Source organism: Chenopodium quinoa, unplaced genomic scaffold (assembly GCF_001683475.1).
Source record: "Chenopodium quinoa cultivar QQ74 unplaced genomic scaffold, ASM168347v1, whole genome shotgun sequence".
Lineage (NCBI taxonomy): Eukaryota > Viridiplantae > Streptophyta > Magnoliopsida > Caryophyllales > Amaranthaceae > Chenopodium > Chenopodium quinoa.
Genome location: NW_018744460.1, coordinates 3,095,093 through 3,122,561, shown reverse-complemented (window position 1 = coordinate 3,122,561; position 27,469 = coordinate 3,095,093). Strand labels below are relative to the sequence as shown.

At 35.6% G+C, this 27,469-nt stretch overlaps 1 protein-coding gene and 1 pseudogene across 1 annotated transcript; one reads left to right on the top strand and one right to left on the bottom strand.

The window, feature by feature from the left end:
• Positions 1-256: 256 nt before the first annotated feature.
• LOC110697305 (flowering time control protein FCA-like) lies at positions 257-21,665 on the top strand. Its single transcript, XM_021874679.1, has 19 exons — positions 257-875; positions 4,095-4,165; positions 5,872-5,950; positions 9,926-10,008; positions 10,082-10,139; positions 10,816-10,883; positions 13,868-13,934; positions 14,672-14,751; positions 14,857-14,921; positions 15,788-15,844; positions 16,032-16,200; positions 16,828-16,902; positions 16,994-17,536; positions 18,066-18,263; positions 18,359-18,544; positions 18,645-18,683; positions 20,857-20,916; positions 21,009-21,054; positions 21,187-21,665. The coding sequence occupies exons 1-19, from the start codon at positions 455-457 to the stop codon at positions 21,192-21,194; spliced, it is 2,373 nt and encodes a 790-aa protein (XP_021730371.1). The 5' UTR covers positions 257-454; the 3' UTR covers positions 21,195-21,665.
• A 934-nt stretch (positions 21,666-22,599) lies between these two features.
• On the bottom strand, positions 22,600-23,748 carry LOC110697431 (annotated as a pseudogene).
• Between the last annotated feature and the right edge of the window lie 3,721 nt (positions 23,749-27,469).

Below are 27,469 nucleotides of genomic sequence, written 5' to 3'. Positions count from 1 at the left end.
TGAAGAGGATAATGGAGTTGAGAAATGCAAATGGTGAATTTCGATGTTCAAGCCTATGTGTGGGAGATATTTTTTTTATTTTTTATTTAAAAAAAAACATTTTAGATGAAAACCGCCTCTTCATGTAGCGATTTTCATCTTTAACATTTCAGATGGAAACCGCTACTTCATTTGAACCGTATGTTTGCACATTTTAGAACAGTATTGTGGAAATGTTTAAAAGAGTGGCCGTATTTTGAAAATTAGATTAAAAGACAACATTATTTAGGGAAAAAGCTCACAATAAAATATCCAACTTAAAAAAAGTACTGCTTTACAATTTGTCGGGCACTCTCATCACATCAGGTCATCAATCGCACATATTCACCCTTCGCAACACACACTCTTCCTCTTCCGCACATCCTCTCTTTCTCCGGCGAACCAACCTTCCTAGGGTTAGGGTTTCGATTCTCCAATGATGGAAAGGCACAGAGGTGACCGTGATCGTGACCGCGACCGAGATTACCGTGACCGTGACCGAGACCGCAATTTCCATCACCAACAACGCCGGCCTTCTCGATTTTCCGATGGTCCTCCGGTGGACCACAACCGTAGTCCTGGAAATTACCGCGGCGGCGGCTTCGCTGGTGCCCGCTGCGGGTTCGAAAGCCCTCCTCGCCAATTACCCCCTGTTGGCGATAACGGAGGTTTTCGTCATCCTCCTGTTGGTGGGCCTCCCGGAGGGTACTGGCCTATGGGCGGAGATGTCGGAGGTCCCGAAGGTGGTTTCGGGAGCGACTTACCGGTTCCGCCTCGACCGATGCCGCAACAACCTCCTCCTCCTATTGCTGGGCAGAAACGTGGGTTCCCTTTCTCCGGTCGTGGCGGTTCTCCAGGTAAATTATGTTCGTTGAATTTAATATAATTTAAGCTTCGTGTGTTCCAATTGCATTATGATCTCTGTTAGTGTTCTTCTAATTTGCGCGTTTATGTTATCGAAGAATTAAATTGGGCACCTATAATGAATTGAGCTCCCTGGTTTCAGCTTACTGATAAGATAGATTCTGTGTTTTTGATTGTTATGTTGCTGTGTATGTGGCTTTTTTTTTTTTTTTTTTTTTGTTGTTGTTGTTTAAATTATACAGATGATTGAATGTAAAAAGTAGAGGATTTGAATGGAGCTGAATCTGAATGTTGAATGACTTGAGGTTCACTTAATTTAGTTTAAAACATTTTAATGTTCTCCAACCTTTAATTGCCTCTCCCAAGTTAGGATTTTTTTGTCTTGATTTAATCTAGTTTGGAAGAAATCGGCTACTAGCATGACCCAAGCTAGTAACTGCCCCCTCTTCTCTTGTGGAAGGCCTTGCTAATGGTGGTGCAGCATGTATGTGTGAACTCTTTCTCTTAAGGTTTAACTACCTTGTGGAACTTGATTTGATCAATTAATGAAGCTCCCCCTTAATGGTTTTTCCCTGAAAAAAACACCAAAAAACCTAACCCAAGCTAGTAATTGTCCATATGAATTTGTGAACACTTTCTCCGAAGGTGTTACAACTTTGTGGAACTTTATTTTATTAATTAATTAGTTAATTTCACCTACAAGCTCACATCAACACAGTCTTCATCTTTCTCAAATTGAGTTATATCTGGCAATGTATTAATTTTAAAGGACTTTACTTGTTTCCTTCAAGAGCAGAGGGCATATGTTCACATCTGACTTATCTAATTTCTCCATCCAAGTGTTGTTTCATGCAAAATGCTCCCCCCTTGGTTAAACTCTGATAAATTTTACTTGTAAGTTCATGTTGTTGAGGCCTGGCCTTAATTATTTTCCAGTTGGATTTTTAGAATCCAATGATTTTGCGAAGGCAATCCTCAAATTCGAGGGATTATTTTAGTCCATTTTTTTAAATCATAAAAATACACGTGTATAGTTATAAATGATACAAATCCTTACCACAAAGTAAATATTTCATAACATACTGAGTCACTAATTATACTGACATATTACTACTGCTCGAAGAAGAGTGGGGGGGGGTGGGATCAATAAAAAATTGTAGAAGAAAAATTAAACAATGGCGAATAAGAGGGAAAAAGGAATGAAAAGACAAATAAATAATTGGGGGGGGATATATAAAGCTTCATCTTGATAGACGGAGAGATAGAAGACTTAGAATCTAGAGTAGAGAAGAGATGAAGAGAAAATTTTAAGGCAGGAAGATCAACGAGAAATTGAAGGAGATGGATGAAGAAGTTGAAGAAGAGGCAGAAATAAAGAAGAGAGAAGCTTACTTGAAATCGCCGGCTACTTATTTAGAAGAGAGAAGCTTACTTAGAGAGAGAGAGAGAGAGAGAGAATTTTTGCATTAGTGACTTAACACATCTTGGTAAAAAGTGTGCAATTGCACCAACGCTTCTTGCATATGAAGATGTATATCTCCTGATTCTTCTTGAACATAGTTACCCAAGGGGTACCTGGACATGCTTTCAAACTAAAGGTAGGCTCAAGGAGTCTATATGTCCTAGAAATATATTGTGTGGGGTCAGCCTTCCATGAGCCCAAGTGGATGGCCTTGCAAGGGTTGTGCTCAGGATATTGGATGCTACTAGCCGAAGGACCTTTTGACCTTCACTATCAAGTGAGCCTTCTACAAACTTAAGTTGATTATGGGCTTATATGGGTTGTGCACTTTAGCTTGAGAGCTTCTATATTTTGCAAAGTAAACCTCTTTCACTATTAAACTTATCATGAGATGAACCACATTCAAGGCAAGAACTAGTCAAGCTCCATATAGATTAGGTATAGTCTTTTCCAAAGCTGTGTAGAACTTGGATCAATGGTATATGAAATGCCAAGGGAGGAAGGATTACTTATAGAATATAGATAATGAGGTCTAATTATTCTCACTAATCACTAATTATTACCATTGGATTGCTTAGGTGAATCTTGATTCTTTCATTTAATTTTATTAATGAGTAAAGTTTAAAATATGCTACCATATGTTACATTTCATGGTGAAATTCTATTGACTAAATATCCTTATTTTCCTTTTGTATAACTAGTAAAATGTTTCATAAACTATAAAATCTACCAAATTCACTTTGAATCTCATTTTGAATAACCGGTGATAAGCATTTTAAGTGATTGATTCAGGCTCTTGTAACTATAGCCTTTACTCATTTTGCCTAGTATCTTTAGCGAAAAGGGGCTTGTCACTTGTTTGCACATAGGAATACAAGTGGGCGTTTGATTTTAAGATGGGGCATTCTTGCCTATTGACGATAAAAGCTGAGACAAGGGTCAATTGGGGTGTGGTGTGCGTGCTTATCAATTAAATATCAAGAACTGAGTTTGAGGGTCTATAACACTATACAAGTATTAAAGCAAGACGACAATGGGTGGATAGCTTTGATTTTTTTTTTTCCATTGATATTACTCCGAAAGAACTTATTTTTGGAATTACATTGTTTTTACAATGAACATTGGTTTGGCTGTAACATAATAATTGCATATAAGGCCTAGAAAACTTGATTAAAAGGCCTAGGAAACATCGAAAGGGGGTTGAATTGCGACACTGGGATCTTAATTTGGCAAATTTTATAGTGAAAAATGTAGCTTGAGTGTTTCTCGCTCTCTGACATTTCTCTTACTATGGACATGCTTGTTAGTTCTGTGATCTTGTATTTCATGAAGATGTAGCTTCTCATTGGAGCTTGTTTGTGTAATTTATGTTTTTATGAGGTGCATTTGATTGTTTACCAAGTGATTTGCTTTTTTTTGTTGTTGTTGTTGTTGATGTTGTTGTGATTCATGGTTTACATACACTTTCTCGTCAAAGATCTTTTTTCATGAATTAATTTCTTATGGTTGATTGATTTTTGACTAATTATCTCATCTTGAATCTGGCTTTATTTAATTTTTTTTCCTTGTTTGGTGTGATGTGGAACATGTACATTCCTCTTATTTCTATTTAATTTCAGCTTATGCCTTCTCCATCTTAACCATTATTTTCCTCTGAAAATAAAGGATGAAGAAAAGAAACTGGTTGTCGTTATATGATATGTATCTTTGTTTCCCTGTTAATTATCTGACTGGTTATTTTCATTTCCAGAGCATTTTGATGGGAAAAATTTTGTTAAGCTTTTTGTGGGCTCTGTACCCAGAACCGTGATAGAAGAAGAGGTAAGCTAGTCTAAATTATTCTATTTCACATGTAATTCCTTCTGATCTTTGGACTCCTGGTAATCAAAGTCAAAGAAAATTGTATCTGGCGTTAATTTTGGTTTTGTGTGGATGAGAAACTCTTTGTTGTTAAAGAACATGTGGCCTAATGTGACTATGTTAACATTTTATTTGCATTTTGTGTGTAGATGTACATGTGGGTTGGCAGTAGATTTGATGCTGTTTAAGGCTTTATGCAGTCCATGCTCCTCTTCTTGTTGTTCTATTTCCATCTATTGTGTAAATGCATATCCTGGGTTATTTGAGCTGGATATGACTCATGCTCTTACTATGTTTTCACTTTTGGTGGAAACAAACTTATGGCAAAAAGTGAATTTGAATTTCACCTAGTTTTGTGGGCTGTGCTGATAGTTTGAATTCTTTAAATGCTGTATCTACAATATCCCCAAACCTATTATGATACTAGGACTGTTTATGCTTGCATTTCCACTTTTTAGGGTTGCGGGGGGCTATGTTGCACCAATACGGGTATGGGGGCATATACGGTAAACGGAAAATCTAAAAATTCCAGGGTACGGGGACAGCTTTTGGGACGGCGATTTTTTAAAATGTAAATTATATATTAAAAAAATCAGAACATTGTAAAATTTTGATGCAACATAATAAAATGATAATACAAACAATTTAGTCCAATGTTTAACAAAACAATTTCAAAAAAAAAAACATCATGAAATCATAAAAACAAATCGTGAATCAGACTAATTTTTTTTAAAAAAAAAAAATCATAAAATCAGAATATATTATTAACGCTACAACAGTACAACACCAAGAAGAGAAGAAGATAAGCGTCACCGCCGCAGCCTTCACAAACGCCGATTAGCCTCGCCGCCACCGCCCAAACTCCGCCGCAGAGAGAGAGAGAGAGAAACCCTAATTTGTGAGTTTTGAAGTGTGAAACTGTGAATTGGGGGAATAGATCAACATTCTCAAAACGCAAGTTGTATTTTTTTTTAAAAAAAATAAATTAAAAAGCCCAAAATTATCCTTGGGGACGGCATAGAGCCTCACTCGCGTCCCCAGAAACGTCCCCAAAAAGTCAATCTGTACCCTAAAAGTCAACGCGTCCCGGGGACGTCCCTGAGGCGTATCCGTCCCTGTAACGTCCCGGGGAAGGGGGACACCGGCCAGAATGCGTCCCCGTGCAAAATAGGCGGGGGGGGGGGGAGGGGCTTGCAGAGGGTTTTCTTGGTACTATCTTGTCTGTACTGGTTGCATCTCTTTCTTAAGCCCAACACCTCTCTCTTATCCCCCCAAACCTCTGTGAGGGTTCTGGTAGTGATCATTAGACTATATTATGCACAATCTGCAGCTAGAATGACAAGACTACCATCCAGTATGTATCCTGCCATAGGCAGAGCTTGAGGTAATTTAGATATATGCAGTCTTACCCCTTACCATAAATCTGGTGGAGATATTATAATTTTTCTGATTTCCAGAAGGTCTGCGCGATTGTTTTCTAAAACTTAGTAGCAAATTTTTTCTTACAAATAGAAGAATAAACTAAGAACAGAAACAATGTAGGTGGGAATCAGCAATTGTAATGTACTAGTTAACTTGTGAGTGGATTCAACTGCTTGCCTACTTGCCTTGTTATGGTTCTTTGCACTTTTTGGTAAATTGCTAATGTGTATGATTATTCTTGTCAGATCCGACCATTGTTTGAAGAACAAGGAAAGGTGTTGGAGGTTGCTTTGATAAAAGACAAGAGAACTGGGCAGCAACAAGGTATGTGTTTTGAGTTGTTTTAAATAATTACTGTTTGTACCCCTTTCTCCTTTCAGGTGTGCTTCTGTGATGTGCGGTTGATGGGGAGCAAGTGTAAGCTATGTTTCGTCTCAGTTAGTTTTTGCAACAATTTCGAGCCTGTTGATTTTGGTTGCGACCTTTCTTTTAAGTCTGCAGTGTCAAACAAGAAGATGCAAGGGACGTAGACCTACTTAGATTGTCTGTGTAGACCTGTCTTAAAATTGGAGCACCTGCTCTAGTACTAGTGGCTTTAGCAGTGGGGAAGGCATTACCCAGCAAGTCATTTGTAATGGGAATGTCTTCTGCAGATCTATAGCTAATTGTATGTCAAGATGTCTTGTTCTGAAACTCTTGTACACTCAAAAATTTTGGATTATAATTTGAATGGGTGTTTGTGACATTTAATCTAAAGGGGCTCCTGTTGGTCAGATTTCTTTTACCATGGTATATAGCAAAAGTTTGGATGCCTTGGATTTCTTTTACCATGTTAGGCTGATAAGTTTGGATTTCCTTTTAGCTGTCTGAATGTTAGATGAGTTGGCTGTGATGTTGGTGACACGTTATGGTGCAATTATGGGATATTTTGATGATTTGCCTCCTGAACCTCTCAGTCCTCTTGTTGTTGGCCTAATAGTTTTATATGGCGATACTTTTGTCTGTAGGGATTCGATGGTTTTAAGTTCTTGTTTCCGTGTAAAGCTTGGTCACTGGTGTATGGCATCAGAACATATTTTGTTTCCACACATTATCCTACAGGAGGATTTTGACATTTGGACATGATTGTATTTATTGCTGAGGAAATTGCAGTGGATTCCAAGTCTCTTATGCTAGATACAGACATTTTCCACTCGGTGAATCTGAAAAGTGTAGTCCTGAGCTTTGTGGGAAATATAGTTTTAATGAGTTCAGTTTAGCTGGATTCACTTAGAATGTTGGCTTTATAAGATTCAGTAGCTGTCTAGTGGTATACTGCATGTATCTTCATAATGCGGCAGTGTGTTATCGTGGATACATTTTGATTCAACACTTTTTCAGTTTTTCTTTTGCGCTTATTTAATAAGTTATATTTAGCTTGTATAGTTAGTATTTTGTTTCTCATGGTAGTTGGTATCGTTTTATATCTGTTTCTGGGCTGGTTCTTTGTTTCAAAGATTAAAGTGCCCGAGGCAACAAGCGTTATCTTCAGGAATTGGTTGGTTTCCTCATCTGCCGAAGATGTAGCATTGTCTAATCACAGATGGTGGGATTTTTTCCTGGTTTTTGACCATTAACCTTCCAGAATATATTCTACCTTAGTTAGGGCTTTATCCCCATCGTACGGCCCCATGACAGTTGATTCAATTGAACACACGAAACCAAGCCATTTCGTTAATTTAGCTATTTTTCTCTCAGTACTGAATTCTGCACCTCTGATTATGAATCTAGGTCTCGTGTGTGGTTGAATTTTGCAGTGATGGTTTTTTTTTTAATAATGCTGATACCATCTGAGATGTGGACTGAATGCTGTGATGTTCCGTCCTAATTTAATGATTTTAATCTTTGTGCTACTACTATTGATGTCTATTGGTTATCACTAGACACTAGTAAGTGGGATGGGTCTTGGATATATAAGTTTAGGCTAAAGATATGCAGTATTTTCCAATGCATCCTTTTAGTGATTGCACATTAGTTACAGGTTATGGTAACGTGGATAGAATTTTCCTATATCACAGCTTTAAATCTTTAAGAAAGCTGGCTCAGTTGTGAGCTTCCCGGATTCCAGGTTATGAAATCTGACGGATTCTAGGTCGTTTGAGTTGTTGATTTGGTGAAACCTGTAGCAAGTGACAATTCCTTTCAGCATTTGCCTCGTTTTTTTTAATACTATGTGTCTGTTATGCTGGCAGCTTTTCCCCAAAATCTTAAAGGTATCATTCTTTAATTTTTGGTAGTCAAGAATTCAGGATGCGTCAAAGCTTTTGGACTTGAGACAACTTTTTATATTCAAGGGTTTATTGGATTGGTGCCCATTTTTTTAGATGGCAACAAGTTTGATATATCTTTTTTTAATTGAGTCAGAATTGATGATATTTCAATATTGTTGTATAAAATTCCTTTTCTTCTTGTTCATCCTAAACTTTGTTAGGCTGATAAGCTTTTTCCGGCAAGTGTTGTGCTGCAGTTAGTATCTGCTGGTTCTCAGTGATGTATTATTCTAGGTTCTCAGTATTTTTCATGGAGCAATAATTTTCAAGATTGTAGTTGTGCGCAATTTAATATCTCCCATGACTCCCAATACCTATTTACTGTGTGATCTTGAGCACTGTTCGTTTCTTTTCATGCAATGACTTTCACGATTCCAAATAATATCTGCAAACCATGTCTGAGAACGTTGCTGACTATCTGTGACAAGCTGGAATAAATATTGCGTCTACCAAAAATGTCTCTAGTTAGGTTGATATTAAGTAAAACTTGTAGCTATTTGAGCTGAGCTGGAGGAATTGTCACTTGAACCAGCTGACACAACATGCTTCTCTTGCTATGTTGTTATTGTCATATTCAACCAATGGCATTGCAGGGGCTTTTATGTATTAATCTGTAGCATATTATTTTCACTTTTCTTTTGTGTGGTTGTTTATTTTTGTGAGTCTTGGATGTATTTCTATGATCCTATCTTGGGAAAGACAAGTATTTATTGTTAATTTTCTATCTGGTCTTTATGGTTGAGCTCTTATCACATCGTTTTACATTCTAGGCCTGACTTGCTTGCCTGCAGTGATTAGGTATAATTTTATTAGAATACTTATGGGAAGAAATATTTTGTTTCTTGGTGTTCTATATGTTTGGTGCCACAAAGTGCTGAATTTTGGGCTGCGACGGTTGTCGCATGATTTATCTTTGACCTTAATTCTTGAATTTTGATTGAGTTGTAGTGAGGCTTCGTATCAGTAATGTAGCAAAACAGGATGGACTTATTATACAATAATACGTTATTCTGGATCAACACAGGCATTGTTAAGGAGCTGTAGTTGGACTGTCATCTATGAATGTTGAGCACCGAATTATCGGTTGCCGTTGCCAGATGCTTTAGTAGTTTGAGTGGTCGATTTTATGGTATCTATGATATGGAGATCCTTTTAGTTTATCATATCTGTGGCCAATGGTTTATGCCTTGTTAATGAGATCTGTCAATCCAGAGTGTTATCCGAATCGTTAAGCTCGTGTTCCCGAGCCCGGTGTACAAAATTTCAATTATTTTTACCCGTATTTGCTGCTATCCTGCTTTCACTACTAATTTGGAATAGAGGCTGCGATTTTATGAGGTGGCTTTAGTTTTTTTTTTTTTTTTTTTCCCTTCGATTCTCTTCCTTGAGGCCACACAGTCTTCATTCACAGACCTATGAAAATGGACCCACTTGGTGCTTTTGGAAGTTACATCAGGATATGCAGATTATGTTCTTGAGTCGTCTATGTTGGTTTTCATAGAGTTGTTGTAAGACTAATGTTGGTTACTTTGTTGGCTAAATGTGACACTTTTTTCCCATGTATTGCTTTCTTTGTGAACATTTAAGAGCTGTTTTCCCTCTCGGATTATGCAATTCCGGGTGCTTACCCAGGATTATTAGGGCAAGCATATCTTGCTTTTCATTCTTAAAAGTGGGAAAGTTATATGAGTTTCCAATGTTCACTTTTGAACCTTTTTAAATGATTCAGCTTTGTGAGTGGTTTATTATGTCATGCCTGGCCAGTTTTGGCTCCTCATTTTCAGGACCAGTCTGACTGCACTGACATTTGATGCTTTAATCCAAAAGTCATGTTATGTAGCTCTCACTGTATTTTACTAGATTTGCATCACCTTATTGCACCATCTGTGTATTTTGTGTTATTTGTCCCTTTTAATTGTCTCATTGCTTAAGCTAGATGCATAAAGTAGCTCAGTGAATCATTTTATGGGCAAATTCTTGACTTCTGCAGGGTGTTGTTTTATTAAATATGCTACTTCTGAAGAAGCAGACAGGGCAATTAGAGCACTACACAACCAATATACTTTGCCTGGGGTGAGTTATCTTGCCTCTGGAGCCAGTTTGGCATATTGGACTATGCTTACTATACATGGTTTGTCATCTTCAGGGACTTGCTCCTATACAAGTTAGATATGCTGACGGTGAACGTGAACGTCTTGGTAATGGTATGTAATCTTCAGGGTTCTATGTGTTAAGCTTCTGAGATACTGCTCTGGGCTGTCATTTAAAAAATTGTTTTTTTTATTTTTTTTCCTTCCCATATTCTTTCACCCAATTAACTAGATTCTTAATATTATTATTATCTTGGTTCCTAACCTATGCTAACTATACATGGCTCCCTGAGTTTGTCCCATTTGACATTTTCAAACTTTTCAATACTTATTTTTGAGCATTATCTTTAATTGCGTATAATTTTTACTTATAAAAATGAATATATTGAAACTAAATACTGAAATAAATCCCACAAGATACCTCATGATTATGTTTAGGTTAAAGTTTCTTTCTCTTAAAATGTGATGCCAAATGTGACAAACATAAAAGAACGAAGGGAGTAGTTCTGTATGATTTAGCTGCAAATTTGTCTCTCTTGAAGTTATTGATTCCCTTTTGTGTTTTCAAATGTCTTTGGGCCAGTGGGGGTGCATCTGTCTCCATTGATCTTTTGCATTCTTTTCTAGTTAAAAAAATTATGTATCTTTTCTATTGCTGGTTTTGGAGATTATGGAATTTGGTGGAGGGAGATTTTAAATTTTGAAGGGATGACATGAACTGGTTAAATAGGCACCATTTTGCAGTATTGCTTGATTTGTTTAAAGCTCAGTTTGTTGTTTTATTTGTTAGGCACAGTTGAGTACAAGTTGTTTGTGGGGTCACTGAACAAGCTTGCTACAGAGAAGGAAGTGGAGGAGGTATTATTTGGAAATTCTTATCTTATTTGGTATTTGTAGTCCATAGTCTGTATCATATGATCCAGCTGATGAGGCTAATAAATATAAAAGTTTTTTACCACTTTATCTTATTGCTAAACTTTGCTGAAATTTTTTGAATGAAATGTCATCGGGTCATTTGTTAGTATGAAGACCACTATTCTTGTGATTAATGTCTTGTTCATCTTCTAAACCTAATTGGATCTTTTGCTGTCTTTGCCGAAATCTGTTTAATTCATCATATCTAATAATGTTAATATCTTTTTTTTCCTATAGGCATTAGGTGCCTACTGTAGTTCCTAGACTCTTGTTACTCACTCAGGGTCTACTCTTTGATTTACAAACCATTAGAAACGGTTTTTAAGTGTTCCTTCACCTCTATGTTACCCCCATCCTTTCCCATCCAGCCCCACTGCCTCCCCACCCATTCACCTCTATAAACAACTGATTCATCTTTCTCCCTTATAACACCACCTTCTCACCAATCTTCTTACAGTTTTACGCCCACCTTCCTTTCCTTGTAAATGATTTTATCGGCATTCTCGTTGTTTATGCTGTGTTCTGCTTCTCTCCATTTACCAAAACATTAATTTTTTGTTTTTGGCTCAATATTTTAAAATTTTACTCTTGTTCCCTTTAATTTTGGGTCTCCCATCCCTTTCCAATAGTAGTTTTAGCTGAATAATTGATTGGCAGTGATAACAGTAAGACTGTAAGAATTTTTGTTGGAGTTCAAAAGTTTAGTGTAATACTGCCAGCTTTCGAGCTGTAGTGACTCCTAAGGCAAAATGAAAGGGCATTAATGATGGAGAAGCTCTGCGAGCCTTCCGCTAAGTGTTTTAATACCATGTATTCATTTAAAGCACTTGTAATTTTAGGTACATCTTTTGATCGGATATTATTAATTTATTATTACCTTTACCTTATCGCAAGCTTTTTAAATCTTTTCTCAAAACGGCTTCTACTTGATAGCTCCCTCTTTCTAGTCATATGGTTGTGCCAATCTATGATAAAATAGCTAGTTTCAGAATTTATAGGTTCTTCCCCAAACCTAGTGAAAAACTGCTGTTACCATTTCTAGTCATTCGTGTCTGGTAAGGGGGATATTATTCCTCCTTTACCTCTATCATACGGCATTTACGGCCTTAACCATCAAGGTCTTTACATCCATCATAGTTATGTTGTACACTTGTACTTACAGATAGGAATTCAACAACCTGTTAATGGATAATTGTTAAAGATTTCAGTTCAATTGAATAGTTTCTGTGTTGATTTTTTGCGGTCTAGGATTGCAGTTTTTTCTACTACCATTGATTTCCTTGCAAATTATCCTTGGATGGTTGGCAATAGCTTGAACTAGATCTATCTAAGGAATAATGTATTAGAGCTTTTTTTGTGCAAAGACTTGAATTGAGTTCTGATTACTCTCAAATGAACTTGGGTAACCCAATCACCAACTTCATTGTACTTCCACCAAATCTCCTTTTTGGAGTGCCTCAAATGCAACTTAGTAAATCTCAATCACATATGTAAAACTTGTCTCCACCACGTTCCACAAAACGTGCCCACAGGATACAGTGATACCCTAATAATCATAATTTTTTATGTTCAATTTTGGAAGTTTAGCTGAAATATGTTATGTGTGTTTGCTGCTTTGATTTAAGTGTTGTCGATTTAATACATACCAAAGTTAGGAGTCAGAAGCTGCAAACTCCATCCACTATATATATATATATATATATATATATATATATATATATATATATATATATATATATATATATATATATATATATATATATATATATATAGCTTTCTAGTTGACAAGATAAAAGATTTACTGTATTTAGTAGCTTTAAGTAGAAGGTTGAAGAATAATTGGAGACAGAAACTAGGGAATGTTGTGCTAGAGTGGCTAGCTCATGCGTTGAGTGCCTGATCTCCCAAGAGGCAACAATTATATCTTGATTTTTCAACTTCTGTATGTGCTTGGGAGAGAGAGAGAGAGGGGGGGGGGCTTGGGGGTTGGGGATTGAATCTATAGCAATGAGAGGTCACTTGGCCAATAACTGGGGCAAGCTAGTCATTTTGTGTCAATTAACTTACCTGTGGAGATACTATTAGATTAATTTTTAATACTACCAGAAACCTCCTAACTTTTACCAGATAATATTCTAGTACCATCATATAGTACTGCCAAGGCACGTATGAAACCAACTTGTAGTTTGATAGTTCTACCAAAATGTTTCAATTTATCATTATAAAATGTTATAATACTTCCCAACACTTGCTAGTACCGTTAAAAAACCTTCATAGTACTGCCAATCTACATCGGTCTTGCATTGTTCACTTATCAGGCGAGGTACTACCGGCACACTTTCCAGTACTGCTAGAAACCTTCCTAGTTCTTTCAGAATCATTTTTTGTACTGCCAAAAGGTTTTCCAGTTACCTAAAACATTTATAGAGTACTACCAAGGCACTACTCACGTATGGGACAAACTTTTATATTCAATAGTCCTACCAAACATTATTGAGCACCTCCATACATTCCATATTACTATCATAAGACTTTCTAGTAACAACAAATTCATGGTACTACCAGAACCAAAAAATTCATTGTGCAAAAATATTGTTTTTAACCTTTTGTATTTGTTCTAAGCCAAAAGTAGCTTAAACCTGTTAGAAGTTTATACTCCCTGGTGGGAATCAGGGACATTTTGAGTCATCAGCTTGAGATAGGTGCCTGGGTGGGGCCTTGTCATATCTACTAGTAGTTATTAATATTTTTTGTAATTCTGCTGCTTTTTCATATGTAAACCTTGGTCTTTTTCTGTTATGGTGTTACCTGCTCTTTCCTGCCCTAATTTTCAGGCCATTCTAATTTCGTAAAATTATCTACTTTCTGTTGTGCTATAATTCCTTGAATGCTAGCTACATATTTAGTTGGATTTTTCCTTTTAACAGATTTTTGCACCATATGGTCATATTGAAGATGTATACCTCATGCGTGATGAAAGGAAGCAGAGTAGAGGTTTGTTGCTATTTGCTGATTAGTTTGATAAAAAAAATTCTCTATTAATAACTACTCTATCTTATGTTTACCCTTCTTTCTTCCCTTCACCCCTCCTGAAAATAAAAATTCATTTGTACTTTTACGCTTAATGCTTCTTTTTGTACCCCAAGTGAGATTTATGTGGACCTTTCTCAGTCGTTTGATTGATAAGTCTCTCGTTTATGGGGAATAACTCTGTTGATCCGTCTCTTGACACTAGTGTCTCAGTGGAACTAATACCCCTGTTGTTAATGCATTGATGATTGGAACATGGTTATCTAGACTTGGGCCGTGGAGGAAAAGGAATAATTTAATTTTCTCTGTGTCTTGACTTTTTGGTCTGTAATATCTGTCACTGTGTGGTCCAAATGATTATTCTTTTCTGGCCCCATGTGTGAACTTAAGAATTCTTGTTATGAAGTTCTTCCTCCCACTTTCAATGAGTATTTAGTTATTTACTATATAGGCAGTAGCCGAATTAGGCTTACACACATGCTAAGGTTATGTATAGAGATTGGTTCACTGATTAAGTCATCATTTTTTGTATTTTCCCTATGAAAGGCTTGACACTTATTTTTGGATGGAGAGAGTTTCTAGCTAATCCCATAGAAGAAAACTTGACAACCTTCTACATACCTAATGTAGTTTTTGCTTTGTTACTTACTTTGTTGTCACCAGTGTTTCTTTGTCACTGATTTATGACTACTTTTGTAAAGGCTGTGGATTTGTCAAGTTCTCCAGTAAGGATTCGGCAATGGCAGCTATCAACACTCTAAATGGAATATTTACAATGAGAGTATGCTTTAATCTATTTTATGATTATTTTATTTGTAAAATTTTTTGTTGATAGTATGCATTGGCTGTGATAGTATCTAATCCGACGAACTCAATTTGCTTGTAGGGTTGTGATCAACCTCTAATTGTTCGGTTTGCTGATCCAAAGAGGCCTAGGGCTGGAGAACCAAGGTTTGACTATGCTTATAATTTGGATCTTACATTATGTCTTTCTTCCGAAACTGTTGTGATGACCAACGTCTCTGTTCTTTGTTAATAAACACTGGATGCTGCAATTAACCCCAATTTGTAGAACAGTAATATCATTGATCATTTTGGTGTTGTTTATAGTTTCTATACCTTTAAGTCTTTAACTTTCCCATGTGTCCAGTAATTTTCTTTTGTCTAGGGTTGTGGTTTGCCAGCATTTTATCTATCGGGCCTTTTAACATTTGCCTATCTTGGTTTTTTGGCTCATCTATGGTGGTATCTGATTCAATGTTAGCTGTTATTCTGTTGAATATTATGTCTGGCATTGTGGTGCAACCAGTAAATGAGACCCATAAATAAAGCTTATACGCAGACAATGACTCTTGATATTCTTCATCATCTGACAAAGTATACTAATATGATTGCTGTACTCTTCTTACTATGGGGCTGTCTGTTGAATATTGTCTGGCATTGTGGTGCAACCAGTAAATGAGACCTCTGAATAATGCAGACAATACCTCTCTAACCTCAACTAGAGTTTGATATTCTTCATCTTTTTACTAATTATGCTGAGATTGCTGTACTCTTCTTACCATGGGACTTTATGTCTAACATTTATAAGCTTTGGATTAGTGGAAAGATACCTTAATTTCTTATAATATTACACTACCTGAAATAGAGGAGGTTTCAGGTATAATATGCTGTGTAAGTGTCAATTTTTTGGGTTGATGCTTAATATTTGGCTGCTAGCCTGCTACTGATATACCTTAATTGCAAATGAATATATCTTGATCACAAAGGGGGTTTTCAAGGTGGTTTATTCAATATGTTTCTTTTGCTTTTCTTAGGGCTAATCCTGCTTTTGGAGGTCCAGGTTTCGGTCCTTCCCCACCACAAGGGATCCGGTACTGTACAATTTTTCTTAATATTCTCTTTTGTGGGGGTGGGGGAGCAAGGGGTTTTTTGTTATCAATTTCAAAGTTAAGAAAAATGTTAATTTAAATTGGTCTGATGATCTTTCTGTCGACAATTTATAAGTTGTTTTGACGATCTGTTTGTTTATGTTTGTTATATATACGTTTATGTTTTCAGGCCAGCCTCGGGTATCAATTTTCCTGGTCCTATGGGTGGTCGGGGACCACCAAATGCATGGCAGCCTATGAGCCCGCAGAATCTAGGCCCATCTCCAAGTGTCGGTGTCCATGGGTTTGGCAATCAGTTTCCTCCTAGGTCTGGTGACACAGCAATTTCTGCGACTCTTGTAAGTGGAAAATATCTACTTTTGTTTACTTTTTCTTAACACTCTGACATCCCTGTAAAAAAAATTATTTTAAGGCCTGGGATATATGTGAAGTGGTATTACGTATATATACTAATATACTTCTCAGAAAAATAGGTGGACGTGGAGCACCTAGCTTCACTGTAGTATGTTGTTAAAGTTGAATTCAGAGAAAATATTTGTGGTTGAACTATGCTAGTTACATAAATCTTTTGACATACTCCGTTACCATCATACCCCTCTTACCCCACTATATCTACACCACAAACCTTATTACAATATCTTACTTTGTCTTATACCCTCTCATCTTTATCAAAGTTTTCTTAAACTACATAGCTACAATGAGTCGGGGGGAAAAGAAAAAAAAAACAGAGGTAGTACTAGATGATAAGTTGCATTATACTTTGTGTTCCTCTGAATGAGAAGTATGAATGTCTGACATGAGGGTTTTCCTACAATGTATTAGCAATCTTCTCCCTCTCTCTCTCTCTCTCTCTCTCTCTCTCTCTCTCTCTCTCTCTCTCTCTCTCTCTCTCTTTTTTTATTTTATTGCAATAACATGAGCAGTGTGAACTGTGAATTAGTCACTTATTTTGCCCCAAATGCTAGGGTTCTCATCTTGGTCCTAGGCTCACAGAAGGTTCCATTGGAGGAACTGTTCCTGCTGCTTCAACATCTCCACAGGTAAGTCTTTTTCCTACATAAGTTTGTCCATTGTGTTCCTTTTTTCTCTATGCTTTCATGTGCTATTAGTAACTTCTAAATGTGGCTGTAGAATTTCAAACAATCTTTTTCACAAGTGCCTCCAAGTGGCCAGCAAATTTCACCTTTGCAGAAGCCCCTCGAGTCACCTCAGCACATTCCGACTCCCTTACAACTACATCAAAGTGCAGGAACATATAATCAGCCACCTGTTTCTCAAGCTTCTATGAGGCCCCATTATCCCCAAGCTGGTGTTCAAGCCCCATACAGCCAACCATTTCCATTGCAACAGCTTCATGGTTCGATTGGCAATATGCCTTCTCAATTTCAAGCGCAGCAGAGTGCCACAACACCTATGACCTTACAACCCCGGCCTAATGCTGCATCTACAAACACAAATTCGCAGCTGCCTACTTCAACACCACAGCAACCGCTTCCTTATCAACAATCTCCATCTCAGATAACACAGATGTTAACACAACAGCGACAGACTCTGCAAGCTAGCTTTCAGTCATCTCAGCTGGCATTCTCTCAACTTCAACAACAGGTTCAAATGATGCAACCATCAATGCATAACCAACCAGTACAGCAGAATTTTCAGGCTTCCAGGCAGCAGGTGGGCAAAAGACCATTCTGCAAGTGCATTTTTCTTATTTGCTTGTTTGTTTTAACAATTTGCTACTACACTATGCTTCTAGGGATTTCTGTATGATTGTCTCAGCTGCATGATAATTTTTTCCCATGAAAGAATTGTAGGTCTAGGGGTTTGTTTCTGGACTTATTTTGTAATGTATCATGTTTTCACCTCTCGTCTTTGCAGACAAGTTATATTGTGTGTGTGTGTGTGTGCGCGTGTGCCCGTGCGAGCATACCCGCCTGTATGGATTCATGCACTGACTTTATTGTTTGTAAAGGTTGTCTGTACAGGGATTGTTGTGTATGGATTCATTTACTGAAATCGTGGTTTGTAAATTTTGACTGTACAGGGATTGTCATGTAGATAAAGTTATATTTTAGTTGATCTCAATTGCTTATCTTTTTGTAATCTTTGTCTTGTGAGCTTTATCTTTTGTGCTTGGTTGTCATACACTGAGTAGTTAGTAGTCTTTGCATACTCTAATAAGCAATGCCCTTCTTTTGTTTAGTCACAATGGGCTGGTGCCACACCAACAACAGCTTCCAGTACACCTGCTGTCCCTCCACCCTCTGAGACACCTTCCACATCTTCTACGCCTGTTGCAAGTGCCGCTGCTAGACCAGCTCCAGTTAAATGTAACTGGACAGAGCATACCTCTCCTGATGGGTACAAATACTATTATAACAGTGTAACTGGTGAAAGCAGGGTAAGATGGTATTTCTTTCACTTCTTAGACGTGTTGTCCTACTTTTTGTTTCATTTATAAGTTAACATGTGAAATTATACATTTAAAATATGTAGTGGGTGAAACCCGAGGAATTGGAATTATATGAGCAGCAACAGCAGAAGCCAACTGCTCTACCTCCATCTTACCAGCCAAGCCTGCAGGCTGTTCCAAATCAGCAGGTAACTCAGTCACAACCACCTCAGTTTCAGACACAATTTCGCAACACTGAGCAGTTACAGAATCCGCCTTTGTCATCAATGGTTAGTCATCATCCATGTTTTCTATTATAAATGCTTATTTTACAATTTACTATGCTTTTGCTCACTTTTGTTTGTTCTCTTGTTTTCTTTATGATTATAGTACCAGGATCCTCGAGGTATGGGCAACGTTATGGCTCAGGTAGGTTGCTTAATGTACTGTTTAAGCATTTCAATTTCATATTCTCTTTTTTCAGGCTTCTTGTCAATATAAGGGTGGTAGAACTTGGCTTATCCTTGGCACTGTCTGACAAATTTGTCCTGATTCTAATCTGTGCCACACCGTTTATTGTACATCTTGAAATCATGCACTTGTTTTCAAAGGCACATGTATATCTTTTCTTTTTTTTTTTTCCCCCTCTCCTAGCTTTATCGCTAAATTATGGACTCTAGTTACAGGCTTACAGCAACAAAAATAACCCAAACTATTAATTAAACCAACAATATCTATAGCTATGTTTCGAACATCCACCTTTGCCTTGTCTGGGTTTTTTATTGCCATCATTGCAGTCTTATTGCCAATTCTTATCTCGATCCTGTTTCCTAGGCATGTCACATCAGAGTGTCCAAGCCATATTGCTGACATTTCTGCTTGTGATACTGATCTTGCCTTGATTCTGGTGCTTCCATTACTGACTACTTTGGTTGTTCTGTACTACTACACTACCTGCAGCAGCTTCCACTATGCCTCAAGTCTTTGCCTTTTGCTTTCTGATGCGGGAGCAATAGTCCAATATGGGTTTTCTTGAAAATTCATGGAGTTTTTAGAAAGCCTACACTATCTTTTAGTTATTATTAATTATTAGGATTTTGCCAATGGATTTTTAACCTTTCACTTGAAAGGATTTTTCCTATTTTTAGGCTTTAAGAGTTTTACTTATTAGGATATTTATTTGTTTAATTTATTTATGTTAGGATAGATTTAGTAGTTGGTTACAAATATGATTAGGAGATTTATTAGGATTAGGATTCTTAATATTACATCTTATTTTAGGATATGATTATTAGTTTCCTATCTTATCTTTGTACGATTTTCACCCTATAAATATGGGTGCATATCAATAGTGTTTTTTAATGAATAATGAAGAGAGATTTGTTTTGGGAATTAACCCTTTGAGCGTTGCTCGTTTGATTGTTAATCAAAATCGTCACATGTTGCGACTTGTGATCATCTTCTAGTTGCGACTGGGAAGAGACCCTCTATTCCTGCGAGAATTAGAGTATTATCCTTTTAACTTTTGTGTAATTTCTTTAGTTCTTGTTAAAATCCGAAGATACAATGTTATTATAGCTTGCGAGCCTTGTGAGAATCTTGAGAGATCCACATCACTTTCCAGGCGCCGTCTGCTCCTCGATGATTGGCTTAGAACCATATGACTCCCTTTACCCAAAATGTATATCTATTTTGTGTAAAGCTTGTCTTATGGCTGTTAGTGATTGGGCTATCTGGGTGATTTGGAGGGTTAAATCTTGAGTAGTTTATCAGGTTCTTTTACAAGTCGTCTATGTTTATAATCTTAACTCTTGAGGAACTTCATATATTGGAAAGATGACAGAGAACATAGCATTATGTTAATTGAAGAATTGTGATTAGAATTTGCAGTATCAATATGGCAGGGATTAGGGTGTTTGTGGAACTTGGTTTTGTAACCTATTCTGGGTAAAATTTATTTACGGAAGGGTATAGACAAGGAGTGGGTAGCAATAATGGACGTAGAGGGAGGTCATCCTATGCAGTATCACCAGCTTTTGAATCCTCTGTGCTGTATTCTTGTCTGATTAATACTCATGCTGTTCTCCTCTGTGCTGTATTCTTGTCTGATTAATACTCATGCTGTTCTTTTAATGTTCTTCCTTGGTCTCGCGAAAAAAAACTCCTTTGTAGGAAGAACAAAAAGAACAGATGGATTTTTCTTTTTTGTCCGTATAAATATATAATAGGCCAACATTTTTTTATTTTTTTATTTTTGAAAGGAGGGCAACATTTAATTGGTGTTCTAAGGATTAAGAGTTGATATACTTCATTATATCGAATTTTACGTCTTAACTATGTTAGTGCAAGTTATGTTTTTTGTCAAGGTTATCACTAAGAGTAATATGACATGTTTCAAAGCACAACCTGTTAAATTTAGAAAGTGTAATATTTTTAGGGTGGCTCAACTTTTCATATCTTTTCTTTGTCCCATCTGAGGTCTTATTTTCCCTCTCATTGATTGTTACTGAGATATATAAGGCCTAACATCCGATTGTGTATGCAAGTCTGTATGTGTGTGTATGAATTGTACGGGGTTGATATACTGTGCTTTGTTTTGTAGGAGGCTTCTTATGCACAATTACAGGCACCTGCTAATTTGGCCAATGCGCGCTTCCAACAAGTACTTCCTAGCTCTCTTGTATTATTGTCTGCTTTATAAAAGTTAGTGTCTTTTAGAGTTGGTTTTTCATCTTATGGGATCATTTATTGCAGGGGCCACAGGCTGCACAGGAATGGAATTGGAAGAGCAACTCTGGTGGTCAGTTGAAGTATTTCATTCTCGTTTAGACATTCAAAATAACCCCCCCCCCCCAACAAAACCAAAAAAAAAAAAAAATAGTAGTAAAAAATTGCTGATTTTCTTGTCTTGTTTTGTTTGGCATACCTGTAGGAACCTGAATTCATAATCCAGCTCTGCATCTGAGTGATGGTCTAATCAAGGATTGGGTCAATGGAATCCATGACGTTTTGGAGCCAATGTATCATCAGTTACAAATACCTGGGCGCTGTGTATGTAATGTAAATGTTGGGCATTTTGCTCTCGTCCTGATAATTTTTTCAGCCTCAGTTAGTTTACTGTCTACAGTAGGTCTCCTTATCGCAGCATTGTTATTGCTTCTATTATTGAGGCGTTCTAGGTGGAGCTTTGATATTGTAGTCTGTAGTAACTTATTCATCCCCGCTATCATTTTGGTTACTGATAAGTCATGAGAGTAGGTGCTCTAATCCCAACTTGGAATGGGAAGTTGCCAATGTAATAGCATAGATCTGTACCATATATTTATTGATAATCACTCATACGAGGGAAAATAAAGAAAAATGATAGTGAACACCGATCTTTCAATAACATCATTATAATATTATAAACTACTTTTTCAGTTCCTTTTTATTTTTTACACTTAGAATTTAAAACGTTAAAATTTTGAAATTTATTGAAAGTTGACTCTAACAAGATCTCATGATATGGTTTGATGTATGTAAATTGTATTAATGAGTTTTGTGGTCAAAGTTTTTAAAAGGTGACCATAAAAGTCAAGGCATAATTAGGGAAACTTTGCCAATTGTAGATTGTAGCCAAAGTTTGTATTTTGTAAATTGCAGTCATTTAAAAAAAAATTGCAAATTACAGCCTAATAGTAAAATTAAAATGCAAATTGCAATTCAATTCAATTTTTTCATCAATTTACATGCCAAAAAATGTTTTGTTATAGTTCTGAGCGTTATTTTAGCTCTTAAAAATTGTGCTCGAAATTGGCAAAAAAATAACGTAAGTGGCTTATTTTGCGTATAAAAAATGTATCGATTTGTGTGCAACAATTATTTGCCGTGAAAACGAGACCCTTGTGTATCTGGCACTTTGTCCTGACTAGTGGGTTGTCTAATCACCAAGGTTTAGTTTGATTAAGCTCATTTTGGTGAAATTATTTTATTTGAGGTCCTACGTACTCATTTAGTCTGAGATTGGCTGAAAAATTCAATTAGAAAACACTACTCACTTGCCATTTTGGTCAGTCCAATTCAATCTTCCTGACTAAAATGACAAAACTCTACTATTGCATGATTTGTATCTAACCCAAAATAGAATTTGCACACAATTTAAATAGTAGTGCACAATGTTTAGGATAGTTTTTTAGGGATTTCTATTTCAGATGATTTTCAAATCAGAGTTCATCAACTTCTTAGCCATACATAGTACGATTACATAAATACATAAATTAGAAAAATCAAACATCAACTCTTAGCAGTTCACATATTAGTACTAATTAAATACATAAATTAGGCAAACTACATTGTTTAAGCATCATCAGTTAATAACACGGCAATTACGACGAATTTCACCATTATTCTCAGTAAGAACTCCTATGCTTCCCATCTTCAGCATTGCAGCAATGAAGTCCTTAAAGAATGCACCTTCATCCTCGGCATATGATCGGACAATCTCACTTGTTTGATCAATATCGCCGCCTACAAGGACTTGATCAGAGGGCAGTAATCCTTCTCCAGATAAAAGGTTAACATAGTATTGATTGTCAAATGTAGCTGGAGTTACTAGGTCTAAGTCAGCTAGAATATTGCTGTTGCTGTTGGATTGTAAGCAAAGCTGCTGCAATGATTGCAAGAAATCAACATTGATGTCCCCTCTGCTGGTTAGAAGCCGAGAATTGAAGGATGAACACCGAGCTTTACCAAGAGTATGAGCACCTAAAAATGTCCATCTTACAATTTTAGTACATGACTATACAATTATACGAGTGTACACTACTTTCCTAACTTTTTCGCTGTAATCTATTATACACTTGGGTGTACCTAGAGCAGATGAAATTAAAGTGGAAATCTTGGAATACAAACGAATATCAATTTTGTCTTATATCTGAGTGCATGCAAGAATTTGCAACTTTTTCGCCATTATTAAATTAGTTTTATGTAGATTAACTAACAACAAAATAAAGTGTGCATAAATAAATTGCAAGCCAAACTTAAGGCATATTTTACCTGAGAGAGCTACCATGTCAGAGAGGCTTAAGCCTACATTTTGGAACATTTTTACCAAGGTTTGGGCTGTTGAATTTGGGCCTGGAATGTTGGTATTTGCTGCTGATTTACTAGCACTTAAACTGTCCCTCCTTCCTGTCTGGACCTCCCACCCAGGCCCATTAGACTATAAAAATTGCACAAATATTGTTGGACAAAACTCAGTAGCCTTTAAAAATATATAATTTTTATTTATGAAAACAAAACACAATCAAGAAATTACCATAAGAACGGAATCTCTAGCCGCGACAGCTAAAATATCTGCACAAGAAACAACTCCAGGGCCATTAGACTCCAATTCAGATTTAATGGAATCAATCACTTGGAAACCTCTTAGAGAATTTAAGTTTGGTGCTGCGGTTTTCTCTCCAACAAAATTACCAGTGTCATCTAACAATACCGAAGCATCACATCCCTACATATACAAAGAAAAATCAAAATTAAAACAAATTTGTATAGAGCTTCATGTTAATCTATGCATTCAACAAAATAGTCCCAATTGACTTTTGAGGTCAAACCTTTGAAATTATACCATTAATTTTATCTTATTCAGTTTGATTTATCAAGTAAAATAATATATACGTGCAATGATTGTTTTAGGATTAATCTCATCGAGTGCAATATTAGAAATTTTTTGTTATAAACCATTTGTTTAAGTATGACCTCATTGGCAAACAGAGTCATATGCTCATTACATAATACAAAGAGAGTAACGGTTCTTATACTTGTGTATGATTGTATGAGTAACAGATGCAGACCTTGAATTCATTTGGAGCGGATCTTCCAAAAGGATTGAAATAAAAAAGCTACAAGGATGGGTCAAGCATGACCCTTTTTTTTTTTTTTTTTTTTTTGGAGCTATTATTATAAAACCTATAATGTCGTCCAATATATGCCACTGTAAAAAGCATCACAAAATATAATGTTGAATACACCCACTGACACATCTTTTATAATTCCGCCAAAACATATATGCACAATATAACTAATACTCCTATACAATGATGCCATTGAGAGTGTACAAGATCATTGATTGAAATAAAAAAAGCTACAAGTAATTTTCATTACTCAACTTATCCCCATAATCACATTCACAAAATACTCTTTTTTGTATCAACATGAAGTGCATAATTATTACACCTAGAATCTTCCACAGAAGACCATGAAGCCGGCATTATAATTCTAACTAAACTTGCCAAGCTTTTTTAGCTGATTGATCAAAAACCATTGGATGTAATTTCTAAAAGTATAAATGAAAAGCAATTAAGCACCACTTATTTTGATGATCATTTTTATGATGATCCAAATCTATTGGTTAATATCTCAACGTACATAAAAATTGCTAGGAAAAATTCCAAGGATCACATTTATTTTTTAGAGCTAGAAAACCATAAAAGGATCTTTCTTTTTGACTTAATTGAAAAATTATAAAAAGTATTCCCACTCATCACGATTTTAATGTCTCCTTTTTCAAATATTTCAAGGATTCGATTATCCACCACACAAAAGATTTAGGAAAAATATATAATTTGGATGAAAATACGAGTTGTAAATCTTGTAATGCTAAAAAAAGGTATTAAGAAAAAAAAGAAAGGCATAGATAAGAAAAGAAAGGTGATGGCTACGGTATAGCAATTACTTGATAATAAGCTCTCCAGCTATTGTGAATATTCGTTTCAGCAGTTCTTACATCAATTTTATGTACTATATGATGTTGAAATGTATGTGTTTTTTTCTGTATGTTAATAGTATTTTGTAAATCATTGTGATTTATTAGAGATTCTTGCCGAGTGATATATACGTAGATGAGGCTATATCCACTATCTAATACAGTAAGGTTTTCAAACCATCATACTCTATTATATATTAGTAATGTGTTATACAAGCATCTTTCAAAAATGCACACATGTCTCGTACATTTAAGTTGGAGTATTCAATTTTGATATAAATAAAGCTTTCCTAATTTTAGTATATCTTTCTTTTAAAAAAAAAAAAATAGATATGCATCTCATACGCTAGCACATATGACATTACGTGTATGGATGTACCTAAACATATACTACACTTCATTTCTCAATTCTTAAGAGTAGAGTCCATTATGCAAAAGTTAACATGATCCATTGATCTTACATTCCTATCTACACATTAATATCTTGAATTAGCCACCATATCTGATTATCTTCTCAACTCCTAGCTAGCTCATAGTTAAGCTATTTACTAATTACTTTTTTTGTTACGATCGATTGTTATAAGTGGTGATATTAATTAATAACAAGTGTTCGATCTTAAATTATGACTAATTTTATAAATTTATAATTTTTGTGACGTTTATTATTCCTAATGTAGAATGAGTTACTCGAGTTTTATAAAAGAAATTTTCTACTGTAATAACTTTTATTGGACATCCTCAATTAATATATGTGTAGCGTGCATGGTGCATCACTTAGTATTTATCACACCATCATAAATTCATAACTCATAGAGTAGTATGAACTAACTTTCCTTGTATTACATGCATGCTTGGATCCGTGCTCACACTCTTCCCCCCAACTCATTATCTTATCAAAGGAATGAAATACATGTATGATATGTGTCTAGGAGATTGTAAACAATGGATATAATGAGATGTGTGAATAATTTTGTTGAGTTAATAAGAAAAATAAATTAGGAGCATTTAGTCAATAATAAACAACGGGAAAATTGTAATTAATTAAAATTGGACGTACGTATCATGCCCAAAAAAGTGAAGGTTGTCGGTATGTAATCTGATTTAATTTAATAAAAAATGTCTTTTGCAATTTGAAACAAATGAATAATTGTGTGCATTATTAAAATTGATATTTTGTCAAATTATTGCCATATTTGTTGTATGCCTAGTTTAATCACGGTATGCTAATGTAATGGATAGTATAGTATATGTTTGGATTTATTTTGTAACTGTGCATATGTAAAAGGAATATATATGTATACTCCAATAACATATACTCCCTCTATCCTTATTTATTTGCCTCATTTGACTATGCACTGTCTCCAATAGCGTCTTAAAACCTCTATATCTTTATTTCCATCATGTAAAAATTATAAAAACGTGATATTAATATAATATATAATGAGACGAATCTAACAAGACCACAAATGACTATATTATATTTTATACATTAACGGTAATTTATGGTCAAAGTTTTCAAAATTTGACCAAAAACTAACAATGGGGCAAAGATAAAGGGACAGAGTGAGTAATTGTGATAAAAGGGATTGCAAAAAGTATAACGTAAAATACGTCAACTGGAAGTTAACCGGAAATAATATGCACATCATACTTCCGATGTTATATGGAGTACATGTTTGTAACTTTATATTACGGGTCCTACGGGATCAACGGAGATCCCAACTTAGACGGCCCTCTATACAATGGGCTAATGATGGGCTTTCCGATCAACAATAGCCCTTTCTAAGTAGTGCATTCCATTTTTAGAATTCATTGCTTATACTATACTGTGATTAGCAAATGCAATTCTATTTGCCAATTTAGTATATAGAACTACATCTCAAAAAAAGAATTTGAATATAATATATACGCGAAGGTCTTAATTAATATCTGATATTGATTTGCAAACAAATAACATGTCATTTTGGTAAATATTGGCATATGTATAAGATACCACCAAATAAGTACAGAATAGTGTAATGCCTACATATATTTATCTAATGCTATAAATAGTACCAACAATATAATCTAAATACATTTATAATGATGCACAAAGTTTTTAATTATAATCCTATACATACCTTCAAAGATATGACTAAAATACCCTGTTATTGCACATCAATATCTGATATTTATCCAAATTGACTCATAAATATACACTCAATATTTGAAATAGAAGTTATTTATGTTCATCGAAGATATACTTTAACCATTAATATAAGGATTGTAAATTTCCGTACAAACTTTGACCTTATCTTTGTTGGTATGAGGAGGGAATGAAGGGTAAATATCTGAAATTTGCAAACCATATTGATCCTCTACCTTTAATATAGAGAGACGAGAAGGGTTTGGGGATTATTATGCACAAATTAAATTTTAGTGTCAGAATTTTATGACTTTTACCCCAAATTATGTAAAAATTACAGCAGTAAAA

Excerpts from the sequence above, each read along its gene's own strand:
- LOC110697305 (XM_021874679.1), top strand. The coding sequence starts at position 455 with ATGATGGAAAGGCACAGAGGTGACCGTGATCGTGACCGCGACCGAGAT. Across the intron at positions 15,845-16,031 it reads TCCCCACCACAAGGGATCCG|GCCAGCCTCGGGTATCAATT; the intron begins GTACTGTACAAT and ends TTATGTTTTCAG. Across the intron at positions 16,903-16,993 it reads CTGCTTCAACATCTCCACAG|AATTTCAAACAATCTTTTTC; the intron begins GTAAGTCTTTTT and ends ATGTGGCTGTAG.